This window comes from Rosa chinensis, chromosome 4, assembly GCF_002994745.2.
Source record: "Rosa chinensis cultivar Old Blush chromosome 4, RchiOBHm-V2, whole genome shotgun sequence".
NCBI classification, from domain to species: domain Eukaryota; kingdom Viridiplantae; phylum Streptophyta; class Magnoliopsida; order Rosales; family Rosaceae; genus Rosa; species Rosa chinensis.
Window position 1 is genome coordinate 23,458,810 of NC_037091.1, and position 22,861 is coordinate 23,481,670.

At 42.0% G+C, this 22,861-nt stretch overlaps 2 protein-coding genes and 1 long non-coding RNA gene across 8 annotated transcripts; all 3 read left to right on the plus strand.

The window, feature by feature from the left end:
- The first annotated feature begins 10,558 nt into the window (after window positions 1–10,558).
- On the plus strand, window positions 10,559–13,923 carry LOC112199013 (glutamate receptor 2.9). The gene is made up of 5 exons (XM_040518780.1): window positions 10,559–10,904; window positions 11,019–12,215; window positions 12,344–12,656; window positions 12,795–13,201; window positions 13,337–13,923. The coding sequence occupies exons 1-5, from the start codon at window positions 10,593–10,595 to the stop codon at window positions 13,868–13,870; spliced, it is 2,763 nt and encodes a 920-aa protein (XP_040374714.1). The 5' UTR covers window positions 10,559–10,592; the 3' UTR covers window positions 13,871–13,923.
- Window positions 13,924–14,212: 289 nt separating this feature from the next.
- LOC112197565 (nudix hydrolase 14, chloroplastic) lies at window positions 14,213–19,218 on the plus strand. Of its 5 annotated transcripts, none has more exons than XM_040518318.1 (9): window positions 14,213–15,327; window positions 15,514–15,597; window positions 15,883–15,939; window positions 16,043–16,283; window positions 16,381–16,486; window positions 16,573–16,650; window positions 16,749–16,841; window positions 17,011–17,103; window positions 18,900–19,218. In XM_040518318.1, the coding sequence occupies exons 4-9, from the start codon at window positions 16,090–16,092 to the stop codon at window positions 19,011–19,013; spliced, it is 678 nt and encodes a 225-aa protein (XP_040374252.1). In that variant the 5' UTR covers window positions 14,213–15,327; window positions 15,514–15,597; window positions 15,883–15,939; window positions 16,043–16,089; the 3' UTR covers window positions 19,014–19,218. The 5 variants fall into 5 exon arrangements, with proteins under 5 accessions (XP_040374252.1, XP_040374253.1, XP_040374251.1 ...); XM_040518319.1 differs by having other exon boundaries at window positions 16,071–16,283; XM_040518317.1 differs by having other exon boundaries at window positions 14,213–14,615; window positions 14,820–15,327; window positions 15,883–16,283.
- Window positions 19,219–20,439: 1,221 nt separating this feature from the next.
- Window positions 20,440–22,577, plus strand: LOC112197568. 2 transcript variants are annotated; one of them, XR_005810336.1, is made up of 6 exons: window positions 20,443–20,709; window positions 20,912–20,935; window positions 21,157–21,535; window positions 21,849–21,970; window positions 22,146–22,211; window positions 22,517–22,577. It is a non-coding gene; the product is annotated as an uncharacterized LOC112197568 (long non-coding RNA). The 2 variants fall into 2 exon arrangements; XR_002935700.2 differs by having other exon boundaries at window positions 20,440–20,709; window positions 20,912–21,535.
- The last annotated feature ends 284 nt before the right edge of the window (window positions 22,578–22,861 follow it).

Genomic DNA, 22,861 nt, shown 5'->3' on the forward strand with positions numbered 1-22,861 from the left:
TAACAGCTGTCACAGCCAGGCTCGCCCATGAGGAAGCCCAACTGGAGCAACCCTTAGCCGCTCTTGAGGCCCTGTCTCAAGAACTGGCCCAAGCTCACCTGGCGGCCCAACAAGCCGCTGAAGCTTCTGCTGATGCCAGCTTTCGCCTGGATGAACATTTCCTCCGCCTAACTTATGCAGGCCGAGGGTTTTAGGCCTCTAATATTAGGCCCATTATTTTGTATGAACAATATTAATATTAACATCATCATTTATGGTTTAGTGAAATATTCAGCCCACATTTCTTGGCCTAAATATTTTGGAATTACAGGCAATTAAGCGCTCAACTTTTCCTTTATTGCATATTAAAACCGTTTGAAAAGATAATCTCGAAATAGAACGGTTACCTCCTCGAAGACTGCTCCGCTTCCCACGCGTCTTCGAATTTCTCTCCTTTCTGAGATCATAGCACTCAATTCAGTCGGTATTCCCATTGATGGTGTTGAATTATTTCAACTGCCCATCGAAAGGTTGAAGCCACTGAGGTTGGCCCTATAAATAGTCACACTTTGGAGAAGCGAACACATACACAAACATGGCTAACCCAGACATAACTCTGCAAACCTTGCTCCTTTTCCTTATGTTTCTGAAATCTTCTCCTCACGATCTCACCCTTAGCCTCTAATTTTTAGGCTTTATGGCTTAATCTCAATGCCTAGGTAGGCCTTATGGCCTAATCTTAGGTTCAATCTCGTGTCTTTGGTCTCTGTAGTTCCGGATGGGATTCTTCGGTTCCACCTAGACTGAAGAACACGAGGGGCTCCTAGCGCGGGATACCATATTCTGGGGATTCCCTCTCCTCAGATTTCCCTACGCGGAGCAAAACGAAGAAGGGCGGAAGGCCACTCGAGGCCGACCGTTCTTCTTCCGCAGCTTACCTTCGGGGTCGGACGCACAGGCTTCTGTTTTTTCCCTGGAGGTAGATGAGGCAACTGGGCTGCACTGACGCGCTGATTCCATCTCCATCCCGGAGGATAGCCAACTGGAAGGGCCGCGATGGATTATTTCCTTCCCTTTTCTTCCAGTACAAGCGATAGCAGCTACAACCCGGAGTCAAGAAATGTGGGTGAAGAGAGGAAGAGTAAGTATGATCATCTCACTGCCTCTGCCGCAAGATTCAGACACTCTTAGAAGATCTGAAATCCTTATGATGTTTAGCCACTTTTTTGGCTTTGTAAACTGCAAATGTAATTTTTGAACACATTGTATTGCTTTTGGCCACAAAGCCACTTTATGTACGAAAGTTGCTGAATCTTGTCATTTGTTGAAAAATAATAGGGCCTCTGTATAGGCCCTTACATATATTCCTAACACATATTGTCAAGAAAGTTGAAAGAAAAGTCTCAAAAGAAAAGAATTGAAAAATTTAATTTACTGCACAATGTAATGGCCGCAAACATTTGGCCTAGATGCATAGAGTGTTTCCCCCTTAGTGTTCTTAGGTAGAGTGAATGCATGAGGATGAGGCCACAGATTGGCCTAAATGGAACGGATGGAGCAAGCCAAAGAAGACTATGTTTGCCCCCCAATCTCAGGGACAGCTGGAGCCGGTGAGTCTTCAAATTCCCAAACACTGAGGTAATATTTCTTGAGGAACCTGCCGTTAATGGGGTTGCGGTGGAGGTCGCCGTCCATATCTTTGAGGTGAAAAGCCCCGCGTTCTAGAATACGGTAAATAATAAAAGGTCCTTCCTAGCGAGGAGTCCATTTACTGCGGCCAGTCAACTTTTCGCCAAACGGTAGGACTGCTTTCCACACGAGCTCACCCTCCTTGTAACTGCCACCACGCGTCCTCTTACCATAGGCGCGAGCGATCCGCTGCTTTTCCATGACTAGGGTGTCCAAAGCCTTTAAGCGCTTCCCGCTAAGGTCTTCATGTTCTTGCCACATAGCCTGGACATAATCTTCACCAATCAGATGATGTTCATCTTGGACGCGCAGAGATTGAACATTGATCTCCAAAGGGAGAACCACAACGTGGCCGAACATTAATGCATAGGGGGTGGTGGTCGTAGGATTCCGCTTAGAAGTACGATAAGCCCATAACGTCTCAAACAATGTGTCATGCCACTGACAAGGGTTTTCCACGAGCAGTTTTTTCAATAGAGTAATGATGATCTTGTTACTGGACTCTGCTTGACCATTCGATTGGGCATAATAAGGCGTGCTATGGATAAATTGGATGCCATAAGAATTGACAAGCTTCTCAACATCGCCACCCATGAACGCTGCCCCCTGTCTGACACTAAAACTTGTAGAATGCCAAACCTGCAAATAATATTGTGAAAGATGAATTAGCGAGTAGTGGCACCGGAAGCCTCTTTCAAAGGCTCGGCTTCCACCCACTTAGTGAAGAAATCGGTAGCGACGATGATGGACTTGTGCTGGAGTGAAGAATGCGGGTGAATCATGCCGATCAAGTCCAAATCCGAACCTCGCGCAGGCCACGGTTTAATGATGGGCTGCATGGGAATATTAGAAATGTGTTGGACTGGTCCATGTGCCTGGCAATCTTGGCATCCTTTCGCGAATGCGAAACAGTCCTTCAAAATACTGGGCCAATAATAGCCATGTCTCCTGATAAGCCAGTGCATCTTTGGACCCGCTGGATGGGCGCCACACACGCCTTCATGTACTTCTCGCATTAATCATTTTGCTTAGCGGCCATAGACACACTTGAAAAATCGATGCCATCTTCACCGCGTCGACGTAGCTCTTCACCTCTGAGGAAGTAATTTAAAGCAAGGAAACGGATCTTCCTGTCTGCAATGGGGTCTGGCTGCTTGAGGTAATCTATCAAAGGGATGCGCCAATCGATGTCAATGGGCTCCAGGACCGTGACGACAGGCTCGTCAGGCTGGTCAGGTCGCACAAGCCACGAAGGCAGCGTGCTTTGCTCAACCTTCAGAATGCGCTCGCAAACCCCATATTTCAATGTAATTCCTGTAGCCAGTTGAGAGAGTTCATTGGCCGCAAAGTTGCGCTCGCGAGGAATGTGCTCCAAACCCACGTCATCAAATTAGTCTAGGAGCTCAACGGCGCGATTCAAATATGGTACGAGCAAGCAACTGACACACATGAACTTTTCTTGAAGCTAATTGATCACGAGCAAAGAGTCACCACGAACCTAGATGTCTCTCACCCCTAGTTCCAACAATACCTCCAGGCCAATAATAAGGGCCTCGTATTCTGCTTGGTTATTGGTGCACTTAAACTCCAACTGGAAAGAATATGAAAAACGATCGCTTGCTGGGTTTTCCAGAACCACTCCTGCCGCTGCTAGGGTTTCTGTGCGTGAGCTATCAAAAAAAAAAAACCCAAGGTCGAAGGGAGACTGTGGCTTGATACCATACAGCATATTCTAGAATGCGTGCCAAATCTGGTCGAGTGGTGGCGGTCGCTATCTCTAACTCTTTCGTTGCAGGTACATCCATCATAGGATGATGTGCTAGGAAGTCTGCGATAGCTTGTCCCTTTACTGCTTTCTGTGGAACGTATTGTAGCGAGAATTCGGATAAGGGCAAGCACCCACTTGCCAATGCGACCTCTCAGAATAGGTCACGACAGCATATATTTAACCAGGTCGGTTTGAGCAATGATGCAAGCAGTAAAGGATAACATGTAGTGCCGTAACTTGCATGCTGAGAAATATAGTGTAAGACACAGCTTCTCCATTGGAGTATACCTTGTTTCGTAATCTATAAGTGTCCTACTGAGGTAAAAGATAGCATGTTCGATGCCTTCCTCGTCATCTTGAGCAAGTAGGCTTCCAATGGAAGCCTCAGCTGCTGAAATATACAGCTTCAATGGGAATCCAGCTCTAGGTGGGACAAGTACTGGCGGGTTCGCTCAATAGGCCTTTATTTTGTCAAAAGCCTCTTGATGTTTAGGTTCCCACACAAACTCGTTCTGTCCCTGCAGCTTCAGCAGTGGGGAAAAGGGCTGGATTTTACATGTAGAGTTAGAGATGAAACATCTCAAAAAATTGATCTTACCCAGCAATCACTGTAGTTCCTTCTTTGTTCGCGGGGAGATGCTTTGATGACTGCGCTGGCCTTGTCCTCAGGGACTTCAATTCCTCTCTGGTGGACTATAAATCCTAGAAAGTCACCAGTTTGAACTCCGAAAACACATTTGGTGGGGTTCATCTTGAGCTTGTGTTGCCGCATTTGCTCGAAGACCTTTCTGAGATCTACGATATGGTCTCCTCTCATCTTAGACTTCATAACCACGTCATCGATATAAACCTCCAATATGTCATGAAAGATCAGGTTCATGACTCTCTGATATGTTGCCCCCGCATTCTTCAGTCTAAAAGGCATGACCACGTATTCAAAAACACCTGTGAACCCTGGGCAACGGAATGCGGTCTTGAGTCTGTCTTCCTCCACGACCGGAATTTGGTGATACCCTGCAGTTCCGTCCATGAAGGACAACAGCTCGTGTCCCGCTACTGCGTCTACCAGCATATCCGCTACCGGCATGGGGTAACGTCTTTAGGCATAGCGACATTAAGGTCCCTGTAGTCTACGCAAACCCTCATCTTGCCATTCTTCTTGCGGATTGGCACTATGTTGGATAGCCATTCATTGTATTTGGCTACCCAGATGATGCCTGACTTGTGCATCTTTTCAACTTCCTCTTTGATCAGGACTTGGGTCTCAGAGTTCATTCTTCGCGGCTCTTGCTTCACAGGCCTCTTGTCAGGGAGTGTGGGTAGCTGATGGCATACCAAATCTGGTGACAGGCCTAGCATGTCTTCATATTTCTCCGCGAAGCGGTCTTTGAATTCCAGTAATAAAGTAATAAGCCTCTATTTTTCGCTAAGCTCTAAATAAGTACTAATAGCCACTTCCATAGGCTCATCTACTGTTCCAAGATTGACCTTCTCGGTAGGGTCCCTGACCTTGGAGGGGTATCGTCTAGCGCTGCCAGAGCCAGCTGAATCTCTTCTTCGTCTTCTTATTCTTGGTCAGAGAACTCTTCGTTGACAATTTCTAAGGTCACGATTCAATCATAGGCCTTTTTTTCCACTAAGTACGAGGATAGTCTTTCGTACAATGAGTGGAAGGCCTCTACGCCTTCCTCTTGAAGGTCGTAATCCAGTACTCGTTTAAGGGTTTGGGTACAGCATGGCCAGGCCTTTCCAAGCCTTCCTTTGCGAGCGTGAGCCCCCACTGTGCCAATTCAGAGGCAGTCACCCCTGTGGGGCGGCCTTTGTCATCGATGCCACTGACCTGCAATGGAGTAGTAGTACCTGGCATCAACATAATTCGCGGAAACAGAGAACGGGCGAGTATCCGCTTTGACCACCTCAGCTTTGTTTGTTACCCTATTCCACATAATCAGTTCCTGATGAAGAGTTGACGGAACACAGTAACTCCGATGGATCCAGTCCCTGCCTAGAATGGAACTGTAAGCTCACGAAGAAAGCATAAACACCCTCTGCGGGGCCTACCTTCACGCTCAGGAATGATAAACCCAATGTTTTCATTATAGTCCCCGCGAAGTTCTTGAGCGTGAGAGATGTAGACTGTATCTTTTCTTTCTTAAGCCTAAGTAAATGCATGGTTCTTGTCGTGATGACATTGACTGCTGCTCCAGTATCAACCATGATTTTACCAACCTTGGTACCACCAATCTCCGCCGTGATGTACAGAGGTCTCATGTGTTGAACCATTGCTGGGGTTGGCCTTGTAAAGCTCATGAAGAACTCCTTGCCGTTGGCGTCCTCTGTTTCCAGTAACACAACCTCCTCGACAAGTGTTGTTGCCGCTGAAGTAATCTGTAGAGGCTGTTCATTGTTCTCCTCAGTTTCAATACATTCTTACGCAGCGACTGACAGTGCGTATTTTGCTACAAGCATGTAAACCATGTTGCAAGAGGTATCAACTGTATCTGTCTCGTCCATATCCTCTTCAAGGTTGAGCTTGGGCTCATCAAGCAGGATGTCGGTGTTGAATTACTTAGCTAACCGGTATACTAATGATTCTTCTGTAAGGCCCTTTACCTCACACTGCTTGTGTTCCTGCACCGCCTCCCCTGCTGTACTCTGTTTTGGGGGCGCGACCACTATACTTTAGGCTCTTTTAGGTCTTCACTGTAGAGATTCTGCAGTGTTGTCCTTGCCCCCCCCCCCCCCCAGTCTCTCAAAGACCGAGGATTTGATATCTGGTTCCTCGCGAAACAACCTGCGCCTGACATGTGGCTGCTTAGTTGGTGAGCTTGCCTTCCTAGCTGGCGGAGGTGTTCGCTCTTTAGTGATCCTGCAGAAAATACTAGGCTTAGGGGCCCTTGACTCCGAGCGTGCTTGCTTCTGAAAACTGCGGGGAGCCACCAATGGCTTAGCGGCTAATGCCTCCATCTCCTTCTGATATTGCTTAGGAGATTTGACCAGTTGCGAAGGTTTGATTAGACCCTGATCCAGAGCCTCCAATGCTCGCTTGGCTTCTCCAAACCTGCGCTGCAGCTTTCTTTTCTTGGAAGGGCTGATCTCCACTGCTTTCCCCTTCGCTCTGGTATACCACTTGCCTTCCTTGATGCAAGACGTTGAAGAAGGTGGAATGTACGGTTTGGTCAAGACCTCCTTATGTTCATTCCTAGCCTTGTCATTTTTCTTCTGATCTGCTGCAGCTGCCTTCAGCTTTGTGAACAAGTTGGAGTCCCTTAGGGATGACGGTGACTCAATTTTGTCTCTTGGTCTTGGGCTCGAAGGTTGATAATTTCGCGACGGTGAGGCCCACTGGATTGGCGGGAATGAACCGAAACGAAATGTCTGCTCGACCTCTTCATGTGACACTTGGATGCCACATTCCTGTTTGCATCACAAACAAAGGACGATTAGTGAGGCTTCGCTGACCGGTCTGGCCTTCCTTTTCCCCGAGACCTCGTTTTTATTTTCTTCTTTTCCCCTGGTGGGCAAGTCTAGGGTTGGTTTCCTTTAGTTCTGCTTAGGCCAGTTCACATCAACCATGTTGACTCCGGTGTCGGAAAAAGGGTTCAGATCTACAAGCGCTACCGCGGTCACTGGAGCTTCCACCTGCAAACTACCATTATTGAGCCATACCTGAATCTGATCCTTCAGTTTCACACAATCAACTGTGTTATGATTCCACAAGTTATGGAATTTGGAGTACTTTTTACCCTTTAGCTGATCTGGATGAGGAAAAGGTCCAAAGTTTGTCTTCACCATCTTCGTGGTGATCATCTCATCTAAAATCTCATGTGCCTTATTGGCATCATATGTATACGTCGCGAATTCAGGTTTGGTGAAAGCCACAGATTTGAGTTTGACAGGTTCCTTGGATATCTTCAGTTGTTTCAAGCCTGTGTTCTTCCTTCCTGTCAGCTCAAAAGCAGAGACACCATTCTCCTCTTCCTCTTCTTCATCCTGGAACATTTCTTTACTAGGACAGTGGTAGTAGGGATCATAAGTATTCGGCTGGTAGCTCAGCGCTGCTACTGTGTGGTGTTTGCCTGGCACATATGTCCCTTTGGACGCATTTTTCCTAGCGTCAGTTTCTCTGAGGAGATGCTCGAAGCTATCGACCTCTGTGATAAGCTCTCCCATTGACTGAATCATGCTGCCATGTTGTTTCTTTCGTTGGCGCGGCCCCAGACCTTTGATTTCCAGTTTAACCTACTCCATTTCAGGCAATATCATGCTCAATTTGGCCTTCTGGATCTGAAAGCGTTGGAGATAAGAGAAAGCGGACACGATGGGCTGTTGGGCCATCTGGGTGCGAGATGCTAAGTCAACTTCCGGTTTAATAGCTCCAAAAGTCTCTCGAAAGAGCTTCTCCATGGCTGGCCAATCAATCACTGACCCTGGTCGCAGTTTAGAAAATCATCTAAAAGCCGCGCCGGACAAAGAAGTGCCAAAGATCCTACACTTGAGGACATCATTGTTCTGGTACTGGCCGCATTGTACCATAAACCTGGCCAAATGGGTTACCGCGTCCTCAGTATCCTCTCCTGAAAAAGTAGAGAATATGATATTTTTATAGCCTCTGGGAAAAGGCGCGAGCATTATATGCGGCGGGAACGGTCCCTCATAGACCCCATCTAGGTGGGCCCTAGGATTAGCCAGCCTGATCATCTCCTCAACCTCTTCCCGTCTCACATAGCCCGGATGAAGGGGAGGTGTTGCCACGTTCTGGTGGGTATTCTGCAGGGGTATAGCCTGGCTGGCAGTCACTGTTCCTTCTCCGAGGCGAATGGTCTGAGGATTAGCAGATTGCTGAAGAGTTACCGCTGACATGGGTACATCCTTTACCAGGGTTGTTCTCTTGACCGGGTTGCTTGTCTGATCAATGCCATAGTAATTGTCTGGGAGTTCATGATAAACATTCTCCACCCCATCGCTGTCGTACTGAGTAAACACAACAGGATCGTCAGGAGTATCATCACCAGTTTTCCGAATCTTATCCTTTTGCGGGGCCGGCGAAGTGGACTTGTTTCCGCCGAACACCAAGGCTCTTTCCTTATTCTTGGTTGACGCGGCAGTAGCCGTTGCAGATGGAGTGGCCGTAATGCTGCTCGCCTTCTCCCGAGCATTTGTGGTATATATTTACCAGAACCAGAGGGCTGACCAAGTGACCCGAGGATGACATTAGGATCCCCTAAAGCTTTGTTCAATACCTCTTTTGCCTGGTTCAACTCGGCTCTCTGCATGGCGATCTCTGTTGCAAGTTTAGAACCATCCTTACAAAGACCTGCCAAATCTGACACGATCTGCTTGGCTTGGCTCGCGATAGCTTCCATGACTTCCTTTTGGTGCTGACTATGCTCATTAGCAATACCTCTGGCATGGGCCCTTATTGCATTCTCAGATCGTGCAATTTGTTGCTTAGTATCCTCAGCACGCTGGGTAATGCGCTGATCTAGTTTGCGTATGAGCTGGTCTGTCCTTGCGATTTCCCTGTCAAAGTCAGCAGCTACCTTTTTAAGATGTGTCTCGTTATTCTCCATGATGATCACGAGCTTTTCCTCGAAGGTCGCTCCCTCTGGAATAGGCTTCGGAACGAAAGCCTCTCTTTCTTCACTTTCCGCAGCATTGGAGACAACGATAGTGTTAACAGGCTCACTTGCCTGGTTAGTAGTGACATTCTGACCCTTAGTAGCGGGCGGGTGATTCTCTCCCTGCTCAGTCGACATGTCGGGTGATTGGGGGTGAGAAAACCTTTGAGTCACTTGTTCCTCAGAAAGACCACGATAGTCCGCGCGAGAATGTGGTCTGTAACTGGAGGTCTTATGCTTTGAGCAGTTAGCGTAAACCTTTTGGTAAGGGTTTTCGCTTGACTTCCCAATGGTTACGTTCACGAAGAAACGCTATGCACATGTCCCACTGGGCGTGCCAAAATGTTTGATTCCAAAACCAGTTGGCTTGCAAACTGTCTCTTTTGCTGATGTGATTGCGCAGGCGTGTCAGCATCGTGGGGAGCAGTCGTCGGGGAATCCCTTGACCTGACTTCTTCTTGAGCTCTGTGGACGGGGAGAGCACCAACCTCGTCACAGGGTTCTTTTCTTTCCTTTCGGAAAAGGATTTTTTGCCTTACGGGTAAGGGCTTTGGTTGTGATCTCTTCGCGACACCGAATCGAGACTCAAACGTTGCAGGTTGAGCAGAGCAATCACTGAGAAGTTTGGAGAAAGCACGGGTTTTGCTAAAGCGTGACTTTAGCTTCTTTGGGTTGCGAGGGCATTACCCTTGCTTCGCTGATAGTATCGGTGGCAGTAGCACTAGTAGTCGGCTCTTGGAGAGACTAGGACTAGAAGTACGGTCGCCGGGTTTTCAACTAAGTTGAAGGTATGCTCCGGGGAGGCTTTGATAATCTGTGCGATTAGTTGATTTGAGAGTTGTCTTTAATCCGTCCTTGAAACCTGGTATTTATACTTAGGATTTCGACCGTTCCTTGCCGTAGAAGGATTATTGATTGAAGTTTCCTATTCAATCTCCGCTACTTGACTCCAATAAGGGCTCATTTTCCTTATGGATTACGGAATGAGTGAAGCTGTAACCCAAATCCAAGTAGGCTTATTTTTGGGCCGCAGGTATCGGCCCGCTATGCTAAATTCACTTAAAGGATCTCGCCAAAATTACTTTTGGGCTCAAACAAAATCAATGGATATGAAATCAACAGTACATATTCTCCAGGGCAGAGAGATGCATTAAGTATTTGACTGGTTACTAGACAACTCCCGACTCTCTTCAAGTGCTTACTTTCACGTTTCCATTTTATGTGAAAAAATAGACATACTTGATTGCTATCTCGGGCATATTTGGATAGTTATTTTTATGAATAGTTTTGTTAAAACTTATTATTAGGATGATTATGGGGTTGCTGTCGGTAATCAACTAGATTGATACGTTGGTTTGTTCATATCTAGAGAGTAGAAACTGCAAGGAAAAGGGTGTTCTGTCTTGCTTGAAAGGCAGGGCCCTATTGAGAATGACTATTGTCTTTTTCCGAGTACTTCTGCGACCTAAATTGATTGACATTTATTAGTGTAGACCCAATACTCGCACTGGTTGTGTGGAAAAACTGGAATAGTAATGGTACCTACATATGAGAATGCAAAGACTTCAACAATTCCAGGTAGCTTGACCATGGCAAACCAGAAGCATTTCCTCTGGTTCATCTTCATTGTTATGTTCATCCCAGGGATCGAGCCTTCAACGACGAAAGAGGTGATACGAGTACTAGTCGGAGTTGTTCTTAACTTAAAGTCCTCAGTGGGGGCTATGGCAGAGAACTGCATGACCATGGCACTTGATGATTTTTATGCTAAGCATGCTCATATCAAACAAGGCTTTCCCTTCTCACCAGCGATTCAAAGAATGATGTTGTTTCAGCAGCAGTTGAAGGTAACACACAAACCCTCTGTTCTCTGCAGCTATATATTTTCGGTCGAATACACGACTTTTATTTTTATCTATGAGGTAATATATTTCTCTCATCGATCTATTGAAACAGCACAGCACTTGATAAACATCGAAAGAGTGAGCGTCATTATCGGACCTCAAAGTTCAGCAGAAGCAAAGTTTGTGATAGAGCTGGGAAGAAGGAATCATGTTCCGATTATTTCGTTTTCTGCCACTAGTCCTTCTCTTTCTCCATCTAATAGCTCATTTTTCATTCGGACGGCTTTTAGTGACTCTGCTCAAGTAGAAGCCATAGCTGCCATTGTCGGAGCTTATAGTTGGTTGGAAGTTGTTCTCATCTATGAAGACACGGAGTATGGAAATAGCTTAATTCCATTTTTGGTAGACGCTTTCCAGAAAGTTGGAGCTCGAGTACCTCATAGAAGTGTCATTCCTCCTCATTATAATGACAGAGAAATTTTAAAGGAGCTTAACCACTTGAAATCAACTCGAGCAAGAATATTTTTGGTCCATATGACTGCTTTCCTCGGGTCCAAATTGTTTTTACTGGCAAATAAGGCAGGGATGATGACCGAAGGGTATGGATGGATTGTTACGGAAGGGTTATCAACTTTATTAGATCCTGTGGGTTCAAGAACCATGGACTCAATGCAAGGTGTAGTGGGAGTAAGGCCATATATACCAATGTCAAAAGAACTTGAAGACTTGGTGTTGCGAATGAAAAGATCAAGCAAGATTACTGGTGTAAACCTCTTTGGGTTATGGGCATATGATACAGTTTGGGCATTAGCAATGGCAGTGGAGAAGGTTGGAATAGCAAGCAGAGTTGATCCTGCAAGTTTGGGAACTGGTCAGAATCTTCTTGAAGCTATCCTAGATTTAAAATTTGAAAACCTCAGTGGGAATTTCCGGTTGGTTAAGGGACAGTTGGAAGCTTCAACCTTTGAGGTATTTAATGTGATTGGAGGAAAAGAAAGAATAATTGGATATTGGAACCAGAAGAAAGGACTTTCCCGAAAGCTGAATGGAGCAGCAGACTTGGATAAAAGGAAGACACTCGAGAAACCAATCTGGCCAGGGTACACTACAGACATCCCTCCAACAAAGAAATTGAAGATTGGAGTTCCCTTGAAACAGGGTTTTAATGAATTCCTAAAATTCGAAAACAACCACCATATATTCTTTGCTGATATATTCTTTGCTGCAGTAAAGCAACTGCCATTTTCCCTTTCATATGAGTTTTCTAACTTTTTGGGGACTTATGATGAACTTCTTTATCAAATTTATCTTCAGGCAAGTTTTAATTACAAACTACTGAGTTAATTAACGATATTAATCATGTCTGTCTACCACTCATACTCCTTTATTTTTTGGTTAATGTCTCTTATTATTATTTTTTTTTTTCATGAGTTGAAATGCAGAAATATGACGCTGTGGTGGGAGACACAACAATTGTGGCTAATCGCTCAATATATGTAGATTTTACGTTGCCATACTCTGAATCAGGAGTTTCCATGATAGTTTTGACAGAAGACAGTGAGAGCAATAGTCTTTGGATTTTCTTGAAGCCACTAAGCTTGGGTCTTTGGTTGACAACCGGCATAGCCTTCATATTAACAGGTTTTGTAATATGGGTTCTTGAGCACCGCGAAAACACTGAGTTCAGAGGTCCTCCACAGCAACAACTGGGCATGATATTCTGGTTCTCCTTTTCAACCCTCGTCTTTGCACACAGTAAGTTCTCTTGTCGTTGGCAAGCATATATTTCGATCTTTGAGTTTTTCTCAACAAGCTCAAATTAGAATATTTGATTGAACATGATAATTTAACGATGTATACTGATTAAGATCAATGCTATTTCTGATGTCATAGGAGAGAAAGTGGTGAACAATTGGTCAAGGTTTGTGCTGATTGTATGGGTTTTTGTGGTGCTGATCCTAACACAGAGTTACACTGCAAGCTTAGCCTCAATGTTAACAGTACAGAAGTTGCAGCCTGCATTCACTGATATAAAAGAGATACAAAGAAATGGTTACAAAGTAGGATATCAAAATGGTTCCTTTATTAAAGGGTTTCTCATAGAACATTTAAATTTTGATGTGACCAAGCTGGTGCCATTGGAAACCATTTCGGATTATCATAACGCACTGTCTAGAGGAAACAAGAATGGAGTTGCTGCCATTTTAGATGAAGTCCCTTACCTCAAGTTGTTTCTTAAAGCGAAATGTTCCAAGTACACCATGGTTGGGCCAACCTACAAAACTGATGGATTTGGCTTTGTGAGTTATATCTTAATTTGCTTGGATTTATATTTTCATGTTAGATAACTTTACCAATAAACTAAACATGATATGTACAGTAATGTTAAATGTTTCCGTTGTTTTAGTTTATTAATATGCCTTCTTACATAACAGGCCTTCCCAATACGATCCCCGCTGGTATCCTACATGTCGAGGGCAATCTTGAACGTGACTCAAGATAAAAATACTTACTTTGATTACTTTGATAACAAACCAGCCTGTGAGGATCAAACTGCCAAAATTTCATCAGAGGGTCCAAGTCTTGGTGTCTACAGCTTCGGAGGCCTCTTCATCATCGCTGGTGTGGCCTCCATGGTTGCTCTTTTGATGTACATGTATCACTTCCTTTGCTCTCATTGGCCAGCGTTGCGAACTGAGAGCACATTTTGGGAGAAATTGGTTGAAGTGGCAAAGCATTTTGACAAGAAAGATCTCACTTCACATCAGTTTAAGCGAAGAGAATCAAGAGTACATGCTTCAGACACTCCTGATGAAGGTCTAGCAGCTCCACCTGGTGCTAATGATATGCAAAACAACTCAGCAGGAACTCACATAACAGTGGAAAACAATCTTGGACATGATGAAAATGAAAATCTTTCATCAGGGCATACGGATTCATCTATGCCTGTACTCGACTCATCATCATAAGCTATATCATTCATTTCTGTTGTAATAAATTTAATGGAATTTTCTCAAATTCCTCTACTAATGTATTCTGCCCAAGTGTTTTGAACCATTGGCCACACTACTAGAAATCTGTTCATAGACATCGCATGTTTTAAATCGGTCAGACTTGTACACGATGTAAAAACCTAATCTAACATCGTTTTACAAAAATACCGATTTAAATGTATATCATTAACATCGGGTCTTAAAATGACCGGTGTTAAAAGTTTTGTTTGAAAATTTGCGGAAACCTATTTTTGCAAAACGCGCTAAGTGTTTTAAGTGAATTGAAGAAGCGGGTACTAAATCTAAAAACTTTCACACTTAGAAAAAAAAATTAAAGCCCGATCCCAAAAGTTGGACAGAAAACCCTAAGCTCTCGCGCGGCCTCCATCTCACTCGAACTCGCCTTCATTCTGAACTCACCCCAAACTGGATCTCCTCCCAAACCCTACCTCCATCTCCTCCCTTCCTTCCTTCATCTACGTCCTCAGCTTCTTCGGCATCAACTCCGTCCAGTCCGGCATCGACTCTGTCCAGTCCGTCCTCAGCTTATTCATCGAAGCATTTCTAAACAGCGCCGTTCCGTCTTAGCCTCTAGAATCGAAGCAAGAGAGCGGCGGCCAGTCGGCGAGACTCACTTCAGAGAACGACTCTGTTGTGGGATTCAAAGGATTTGCCTGTCGAAGGATTCTAGGAGTCGCCGGTCGGAGACGAAGTAATCTTAGTGCGTATTGTTCTAGTTCTATATATGTAAATGATAGAGTCAATTTCAGTCGTTTTACTTGTTGATGGTATCAGGCTTGTGGGAGATTTGTTGTGTTTATGAATAGGCTTCTCAGCTTATTCATAGCTTTTGTTCGTTCATATGGATTTGATTTCAGTCTTTTTAGCTCTTGATTGTTCGTTGTGGTTCATTGTTCTTCTTTAGCTTGTGAGTGATTGCATTTGGGGAGTTGAGCATCGACAAGCAGGTCATTTACTCGAGCCCCTCTTTTTATTTTTTGCTCTTCCATGTTTTCATTTGTGAAGTTTGTTTGATTTTGGGCGAAAACATAGAGGACCTACATAGATTTCCTGGCTTGTAGCCGTTGCAGCCTTAAACCGCTAAGTCGGGGTTTTAAGGCAAAAGAAACCCAACCTTGTCTAGAGGTTAGAGACGGCGGGACTGTGGCAGGAGACGAAGGGCTGCTCTGAAATTTCCGATTCCTCGAAATAAGATGGAGCAATAAGCAATGTCAAGCATTCCCCAAATTGCAGATAACTGAAATTTCAAAGCTTTCGTCTTCAAATCTGATCTCAATCAGTAGAGAATTGGGGATTTGATTTTCCAATTTTGGGTGCGAAAAGGTGGACCAGAAAGAGAAGATAAGGTCTCTTTGGAGCTGACAGAGGAGATTCTCCGAAGCATGGAAGTTGGGCTGGCTTTCAGGGACTACGTAATGGCTCTGTCTCTCTCTGTTTCTGATTTCTTTTAGCTCAATTGAATCAAAACCCTAATCTTTTTATTTCAAATGTTTTGTTTTGATTGTGAGGATGCTGGATTAAGCTGCTCATTTGTATGTGTTATTTGTACATATGTTTTGTTCTTTCATTATTTTAGCACTTTCTTTTGTCAACTGCAGGTTACTTGATAGAAAAGATTGAATTTGAAAATCTACTTCACAAAGCTTCAGTGTCTTTTTGTGCAACTCGAGTTGCTTCTTCAGGTACTTTTCCTTTTCTCAGGTCATTTTAATTGAAAGCATATATGCTCAAAATTTGATTACATCTGCAGGTACCACTAATCTAGATTTGTTATTTGAACTGCTTGTATTTTTCTATATATCAGGTTTTTTTTAGTTTTAGATACTTTAGACCATTATATATGTTGAATACACATAACTACCAAGAACTTGGCTACTCCAGAAATGTCATACATAGTCCCAATTGTAATTTATAGTTGGATTTTTTATTTAATTTTAGATTATTTATTTACTTTTGAATTTTTGTAGGCCATGGCGGGTATTCGTATCTCTTGGAGCCTCTGTGCTGGTTGGGATTGATTACGAGTAAGTTTCTTCTGACCAAGTTTTATTTTGACATTTTTGGACTAAGTTATGATCTTGTTTGGCCAACATTGTGATCTGTTTTGGGTGTTGCATTGTTATTGAGATGGGCACTTGCTCCCCGTTGGTTGTAGCAAGCTCGTTCAAGCTTCCATGTCGTTGATCCCCAGAACCACACTCACACTCACACTCACACTCCCCAGAACACTCCTCGCCCTTCGATCCTTCTCCTGCAAAATGTCATCCGACCCGCCACTGTTGACTCACTCCCTCACTCTCCCGAGTCAACTCGCCGCCGAGCCCGTCCAGATCGTCGCCGCCCCCCACATCTCCTCCTCCCAGTTCAGGCCAGTCACGCTTTTCCCTTCCTTGTTCTTCAGAAAAGTCTAAAACTTCGGATATAAACTGAACCCAAGTATTCATAATGATGGTAAAACGTTGCAGGAGCGCTATTGATTCGTCTTTGTTTAAGCAGTGGCTGAAGAACATGGAGAGTGAAACTGGGATTCTACGCGACGGTTCTTTGGCTCTGAAACGAGTTCTAATTCAGGTGATCCAGTCCTTCTTTAAAGTGGTTGAATTGATTTGGTTTTGATAAGTTCTTAGTCTTGGAACTGATCAGTTGGGTTATAATAGGGTGTGGATATGTTTGGAAAGAGGATTGGGTTTCTGAAGTTTGAAGCAGATGTGATTGATAAAGAAACAGGGGAAAAGGTATCTAGTCATATACATACTTGTCTTTTTTATTCTAATGGTATATTTTGGTGGCCATAGTTGTTGATTTGTTTGTTGTGAAACTAAAACAGATTTAGGTTCCAGGTATTGTGTTTGCACGCGGACCGGCTGTAGCTGTGCTTATACTTTTGGAATCGGAGGGCAAGGCTTATGCTATTCTTACTGAACAGGTAGCTCTTCATTTCATTTTGGTGTTTTAGAGTATCTGTTATGACATTATGATGCTTTACTTAAATCGGAAAATCATGTTCATCCTAATTCCTATATTATCACAAAAAGAAATTACGGCATTGTACTTCCATGTAATCAAACCCTATTAAAAATTGTTGCATATCGAAGGTTAGAGTACCTGTTGGAAGGATCATACTGGAGTTGCCTGCTGGAATGTTGGATGATGACAAGGGTGATTTTCTCGGCACCGCAATCCGTGAGGTCTCTCTCTCTCTCTCAATATGTATATATGTATAATGCCATGTATATTTGCTGTGTCATATCTCTTTCTGCTTGTATTTTGGAAAGTTCATGTAATCAGCTGAAAATTAATTTAGATTCAGCTTGTGTTTTGGTTATTAAAAAGATTATTGTTCCAATAATATATGATGGTTGCTTGAGCCAAAAAAGACGGGTGGTTGGTTATAGTTTATGGCTATCCATATCCATCATCACCACAAAACCATAAGCTTTTTAGTGATCAATAATATGCTTTTCCTCCGGCCCCTGTGTCTTGGAGAGTTTTATTACTTGTTTATATATTTTTCCTCTCTTTAACTTGGTACTGGTTTTCTCCTTTTTGTTTCGTCCTCAGAAAAACCAATCTAGTTTCTTTACAAGGTACTCTTGAGATTCATTACTGCTTGTTCTTGCTTATGCAAATATGCCTTGTTCAATACTCTTATTTTTCCTACTTGTCTTTGTATATTTCTATCGATCCTGAGTATGTTGCTTTTTAGAATCTTTTGAAATTTTATTTGTTTGACTGTTTTCTGCTTCTTTTGATAATCAACAGTCAAGTACTAAGTGTAAGATGCAAGTTTTACAACTTTAACCTAAAGCTAAGTTACATTATTCTTATTATAACACTCCAGGTGGAAGAAGAGACTGGCATATGCCTAAAACAAGAAGACTAATCAACTCTTGTAATGATTATATTCAGTTTTGTAGCCTTGAGTTACGTCTTCTTAATTTTTCACATTTACAGACTAATCAACTCTTGTAACGAACAAGTAGTATGTGTTTTATTCCAACATTGGTAGGTAAGCTGGATTTCAGGATCCTCATTTCAAGAGCATTGTTCAGTTATGTTGTTCATTTGTAAACACTTGACAGCTACTTGTGTCATTTTATGCTTGAACTTTGGTAAGACCTGTTATGCTAATTTGTTCCTCTGTTTTGTATATCCAGAGCAGGACATTTTGAACCTCCCTACCTTGTATTTGCTTTATTCTAAATCTTTCAACCTGCTTCACTTCTCCAATTGTTTCTCTAGCTTGTTTTGAACAAATCTCAAAAACCTTTGTTCTTATCTTTTTAAGATAAAATTTGCATTGCTTCTGTGTTATCATGTAAAGTTGGAATAGATATCTAGAAGGGAAATTTGTAATGTTTTTGTCTGTTTCTCCTTTGGTTATTGTCACAGTGGCCCAAGCAGAGCTAGTATATGCACCACACCATTGCATTCCCACTTGGTTAATGTGGGGTTTGCTAAAGTGTAGCATCTTCCATATAACAGGAAAGTGACTAACTCATTGATTGATCTGGGAGTCACTAAGACTCACACCAAACCACATGTTCAAGATATAAAGTCACTAAACTACATCAATTTAGGTCATAGGGAAGCGAGAGATTGCTCTTTTTTGAGCTCTCTGTTTGATTACTCATAAAGTTGGTGCTTCTGCAGTTGTAGCATCTTTGGTTCTTCAAGGAGTTATCCGTGGTTTTAAGGATACAAAAACTCATCTTATCCAAGTTTTGTGTCCCTTTGTGCATGAACAGTCATTTTCAAAAGATAACCAGTTGTTTAAGTGTTAAGTTGTCTGCTGCCTGTTATTAACTGATAAGCTGTATGAAGTTATAGCTTATAATATACCTTCATTTCATGGTCAATCCTTTGAGGAGTTGTATTATTGGCATGCAAGTGCTATTAGCTCAGTTACAGCCATTCAATTTTTCAGATTATACAAGTTCTGATTGAAATCTTATTGCAAGTCTAAGAGTTTAGAGTATTCCAGGTTGCAGATGAACTTGTAGCAGAGTTTTCTGACCCTATCAATGGTGTCACATCCCCTGATCAAATTGACGAGGTGCACATTGAAGTGGCTGATTATATACAGAGTTTGATGTAGGAATGTGACTGCCAAGATGTTTTTTTAGTAAGGCTAGCTAGTTTTGGCTTTGAAGCAAAGCTTGGTGTGAAACTTTTGTACATTGTTGCTCGTATGTTTCCAAGCTAGCTTTTGTAAGTTTAGGGGTTTATTTTGTGAATTATGTTGAATCATGAATTTGGAAAGAAAATTAATGGGAAAGCCCCTTATTTTGGATGATGAGAAATGCAATTTTTTCCCAGCAATAGCTAAATGCAAACTTTTCACATCATACTTGTCAAAGTGAAGTGAAGTGTATTAAAGCATAATAAAACAGTAATGCCAAGGAAAACGAAGTCTGTTGAGAGATTAGAAATCAGTATCAAAAATGAAATCGATGTCCTATGATTATCAATATATCGAATTGTAACTCAAAATCGATGTAATCAAAATTACTGCACATCGATTTCTAATCACCAAACCATAATCTATTATGAACATACAAATCACCTACCATGGAGTAAACCGATGTGTGGTCAAAAGGTGAACATCGGTTTTGGAAATAATAAACGATGTCTTCAATGAACTAACACATCAGTTTGAATAAACATAGTCGACGTACATAATACCGTTGAACATCGGTTTATTTAATTGAAAACGATGTTCAGTCTCAAAACAAACATCATTTCTGAATAAAAACACGATGTAGAATAAAGATACAGACATCGTTCCTAGGAAAAAATGTAGCAACCTACATGTAAAAATGACCACGAACAAACAATACTCATGGGAACTGATGTCTACAAGTGTACTGGACATCGCTTCTGGAATAGAAATCGATGCAAATGTTCAAGTAGGTATTGTTCGACATATATTTTTTTAAGCATAAAATGTGAAAATATGAAGAATTAGACATACCTAACATACAAAAATATGATGATTATAACGATTATACATCGATTTGTTTTTTAGAATCGATGTTGGTTGTTGTCTGGGACATCGGTTGAAAACGCACTTATACTGATGTCTATACTTTTCTCTACACCCACTAAGACATCGGTCGAAAATTAGTTTAACATCGGTCCAGAACCGATGTCTATGAACAAAATTCTAGTAGTGCCATTTTACTAAGAATTTAGTTTTCATTTGTTGGACTTGTGTCTCCTTGACTTGTGGAATTACAAGCAAAATCGAATATCATGTACATGCATGTGGAAATTTTTTTAATTGTTTTGTTGCATAATTCCAGCCCAAAAACACCAAGAAGTCTCATAAGATGTATTAGCATTTAGTTTAAGGCAACCATTCTGGGTTTCTTCAATGATCTATAATCTAAAGGGCGTGGACTGTTCACCAGCGCATCACTGTTAATTCGTGTTTCACTGTTCATTCGAGCCCGAATTAAATGACGCTTCTGAACTTCATTTTCAAAAAAAAAAAAAAAATTACGGGTTGCCATGTTTCCATCGTTTGATTGTGTTCTTATGCTTTGGTCTTTTTATACTTTCAAACTCATGTTGTTGAGTAGAAGAGAGTGAAAAGGCCAAGAATATCTATCAGATTCTAGATCTATCTAATCACTGTTCTGGCAATCTACCTTTGTACCATTCGTAGTCTGGGTATATAACCCATAACATCGGCTCACGAGTGGCTTCGGGAACTCTCCATTTACGTCGACTCCAGCTCCTCCACTATTTGCGATCTCCGATCAACATCAACGTCCATAGAAACTGAGTTGGTATCATCAATCAATCACTTTCTTTCGGCTTTTTCTCTTTAAAACATGCATCTGATAAACTGTGGGTCTCTTATTTCAATTGAATTTAAGCTTGAATAGGATTTGTAAACCCATAAACACATATTTTCAATTAGAAAGAAAAATTCGAATCCGGTTTACAAATTGAAATTTGGTATCCCGTTTTCTTTTAATTTAATTACAGGATGCCATCATTCTATAATCTTCTGTACGTTTCCTTCTATAATCTATTCCCTCAATTACGGGCTGCTTAATGAGAAGTTCGATTTGCTGGTCTTAACCCGGTAGACGACATTGAAGTCTGAGACCTCGATGATCGATTGGACCGGTTTCAAGTACCGTTCGAAAGCTTTCTTTATCATTACAGCCTTGACATTGGCCCTCAGTCTTTGTTTTGTCTCTCGCTCTCCCTCTGCTTCGCACATGTAGGTTCTCCATCGAATTGGACAGAGTGATAAAGAAAGCGAGAGATTGCTGGCACCCATAGAGAAAGTGATATTTGAGAAATTGGGCTCATTTGATCAAATTGGAATATCTGATTGAGCTGGCATCCTTTTGATCAAATCGGGGGATTCGTTTGAGCAATCCGAGATCTTTGATGGATTGAGCTCCAGATAAACTTCTTATTTGGTTGATTGGTTTTGAATTTCAGTGCATGCAGTTTTGGGTGGTGCAAATGAATTTGGGATGTTCAATTTTGTTTAGATTAGCCCTGTTTTCTTCATGCTTATGCAGATAGTTTCAAAAATTCCAGGTTTGGCCGAAAATCTCCCAACTGCTGGTATTTATTGGGTCTCCAGTTGATGTGGTATACATTCTGAAACCTATTACCCTTAATAATAACTTAATAAAGTTTGTTGCTTCTATTTATGATCATAAGGAGGTAAATATGTGTAGCAGTTTAAATTTCAACCATAGTGATTTGCGTATGCATTAGATAAGATATTGGAACCTCATAGATGTTATTGACACACTCCCTTTTCTTTTTGTTATTCGTCAGCATATATTGTGACTGTGGTTTTTAATGATAAATTTAAACCCAGTTCGTCTTTCTGTCCAAGTTTATGTAGAGTTTGGTTTTCTGTTTCTTTTAAGTTTTGTTTTGGGTCTTTTTGTTGCAGCAAATCTGATATAAAGAGCATAAAGGTGAGGCTAGGGGCAATTAAGAAGAAGAGGAACGCTGTACTGAATACATGCTGCTGATCTTCTCAAGATTGGCCTTGATATTAATGTATATAGAAGGGTAAGTTATATGGTTCATTAGATTTTTTGCCCAAAAGAGCTTTTATATCTTGGTTTTTGATTATTGAACACCTATCTGTAACTAGCTTTGTGATGTGTGAATTTCATCATTGTTTTGTTTGGCCTTTTCAGTTCTCACCCAAAATATAAATAGGCTCATTTTTGTGCTGCTGTAGGTGGAGCTGGGAGTAGCACAGCAGGTCGAAAAGGCATGGCTAATGCTCTAGCAGATATGAAAAAAGGTATTATTTTTTCCATAGACCCTTTCATTGAAAATTATAGTAATCTAAGTAGAAAGAAAAAATTTAAAACCATTTTTTCTGTGTCCCAGATCAGCTTCAAAATATATATGCTAAAAGTGTGAACAGGGTTGTATACTCTTTTTGAATGAGCCTGAGCATCCTAATATCTAATCATAGTAATTTGGTGATTCTAAAGTAGCTTCTTTGAAAATGTAGTTTAAAAGTTCTGTCATCTCAATGGTTTATTCGTTTTTTGATATTCACTCATATTACTTAGTGACCTTTTCTTTGTTTGTTATATATAGATGGTGCTCCACCTTCTGAAGGCCATCCTACAGTTAACCCAAAGCACAAACCTACTAAAGATGTCCACAAACATCCAGACACATCAAAACCAGTGTGGCTTTTGGCTTTGGAAGTAGTGACAAGAACCACTTAATGCAGTTATACTACCCGCAGCAAAGCGCGGGCTCTCAAAGTGTAATCATTTTTGCTTTCTAATTTCATTGCCTATTAGTTTGTTAGTTTTGGTCCAGTAACACTTACACCAGAACATCACTTCATTACAAAATGATGCATTAACATTCAGCTTCACAATTGACATTAGGTTTGAACTGACGTTGAAGCTTCAACCTTTGGTGTCGAGGTCC

Excerpts from the sequence above, each read along its gene's own strand:
- LOC112197565 (XM_040518318.1), top strand. The coding sequence starts at position 16,090 with ATGTCGTTGATCCCCAGAACCACACTCACACTCACACTCACACTCCCC. Across the intron at positions 16,284-16,380 it reads ATCTCCTCCTCCCAGTTCAG|GAGCGCTATTGATTCGTCTT; the intron begins GCCAGTCACGCT and ends AAAACGTTGCAG. Across the intron at positions 16,487-16,572 it reads TGAAACGAGTTCTAATTCAG|GGTGTGGATATGTTTGGAAA; the intron begins GTGATCCAGTCC and ends GGGTTATAATAG.
- LOC112199013 (XM_040518780.1), top strand. The coding sequence starts at position 10,593 with ATGGTACCTACATATGAGAATGCAAAGACTTCAACAATTCCAGGTAGC. Across the intron at positions 12,657-12,794 it reads AACCCTCGTCTTTGCACACA|GAGAGAAAGTGGTGAACAAT; the intron begins GTAAGTTCTCTT and ends CTGATGTCATAG. Across the intron at positions 13,202-13,336 it reads AAACTGATGGATTTGGCTTT|GCCTTCCCAATACGATCCCC; the intron begins GTGAGTTATATC and ends CTTACATAACAG.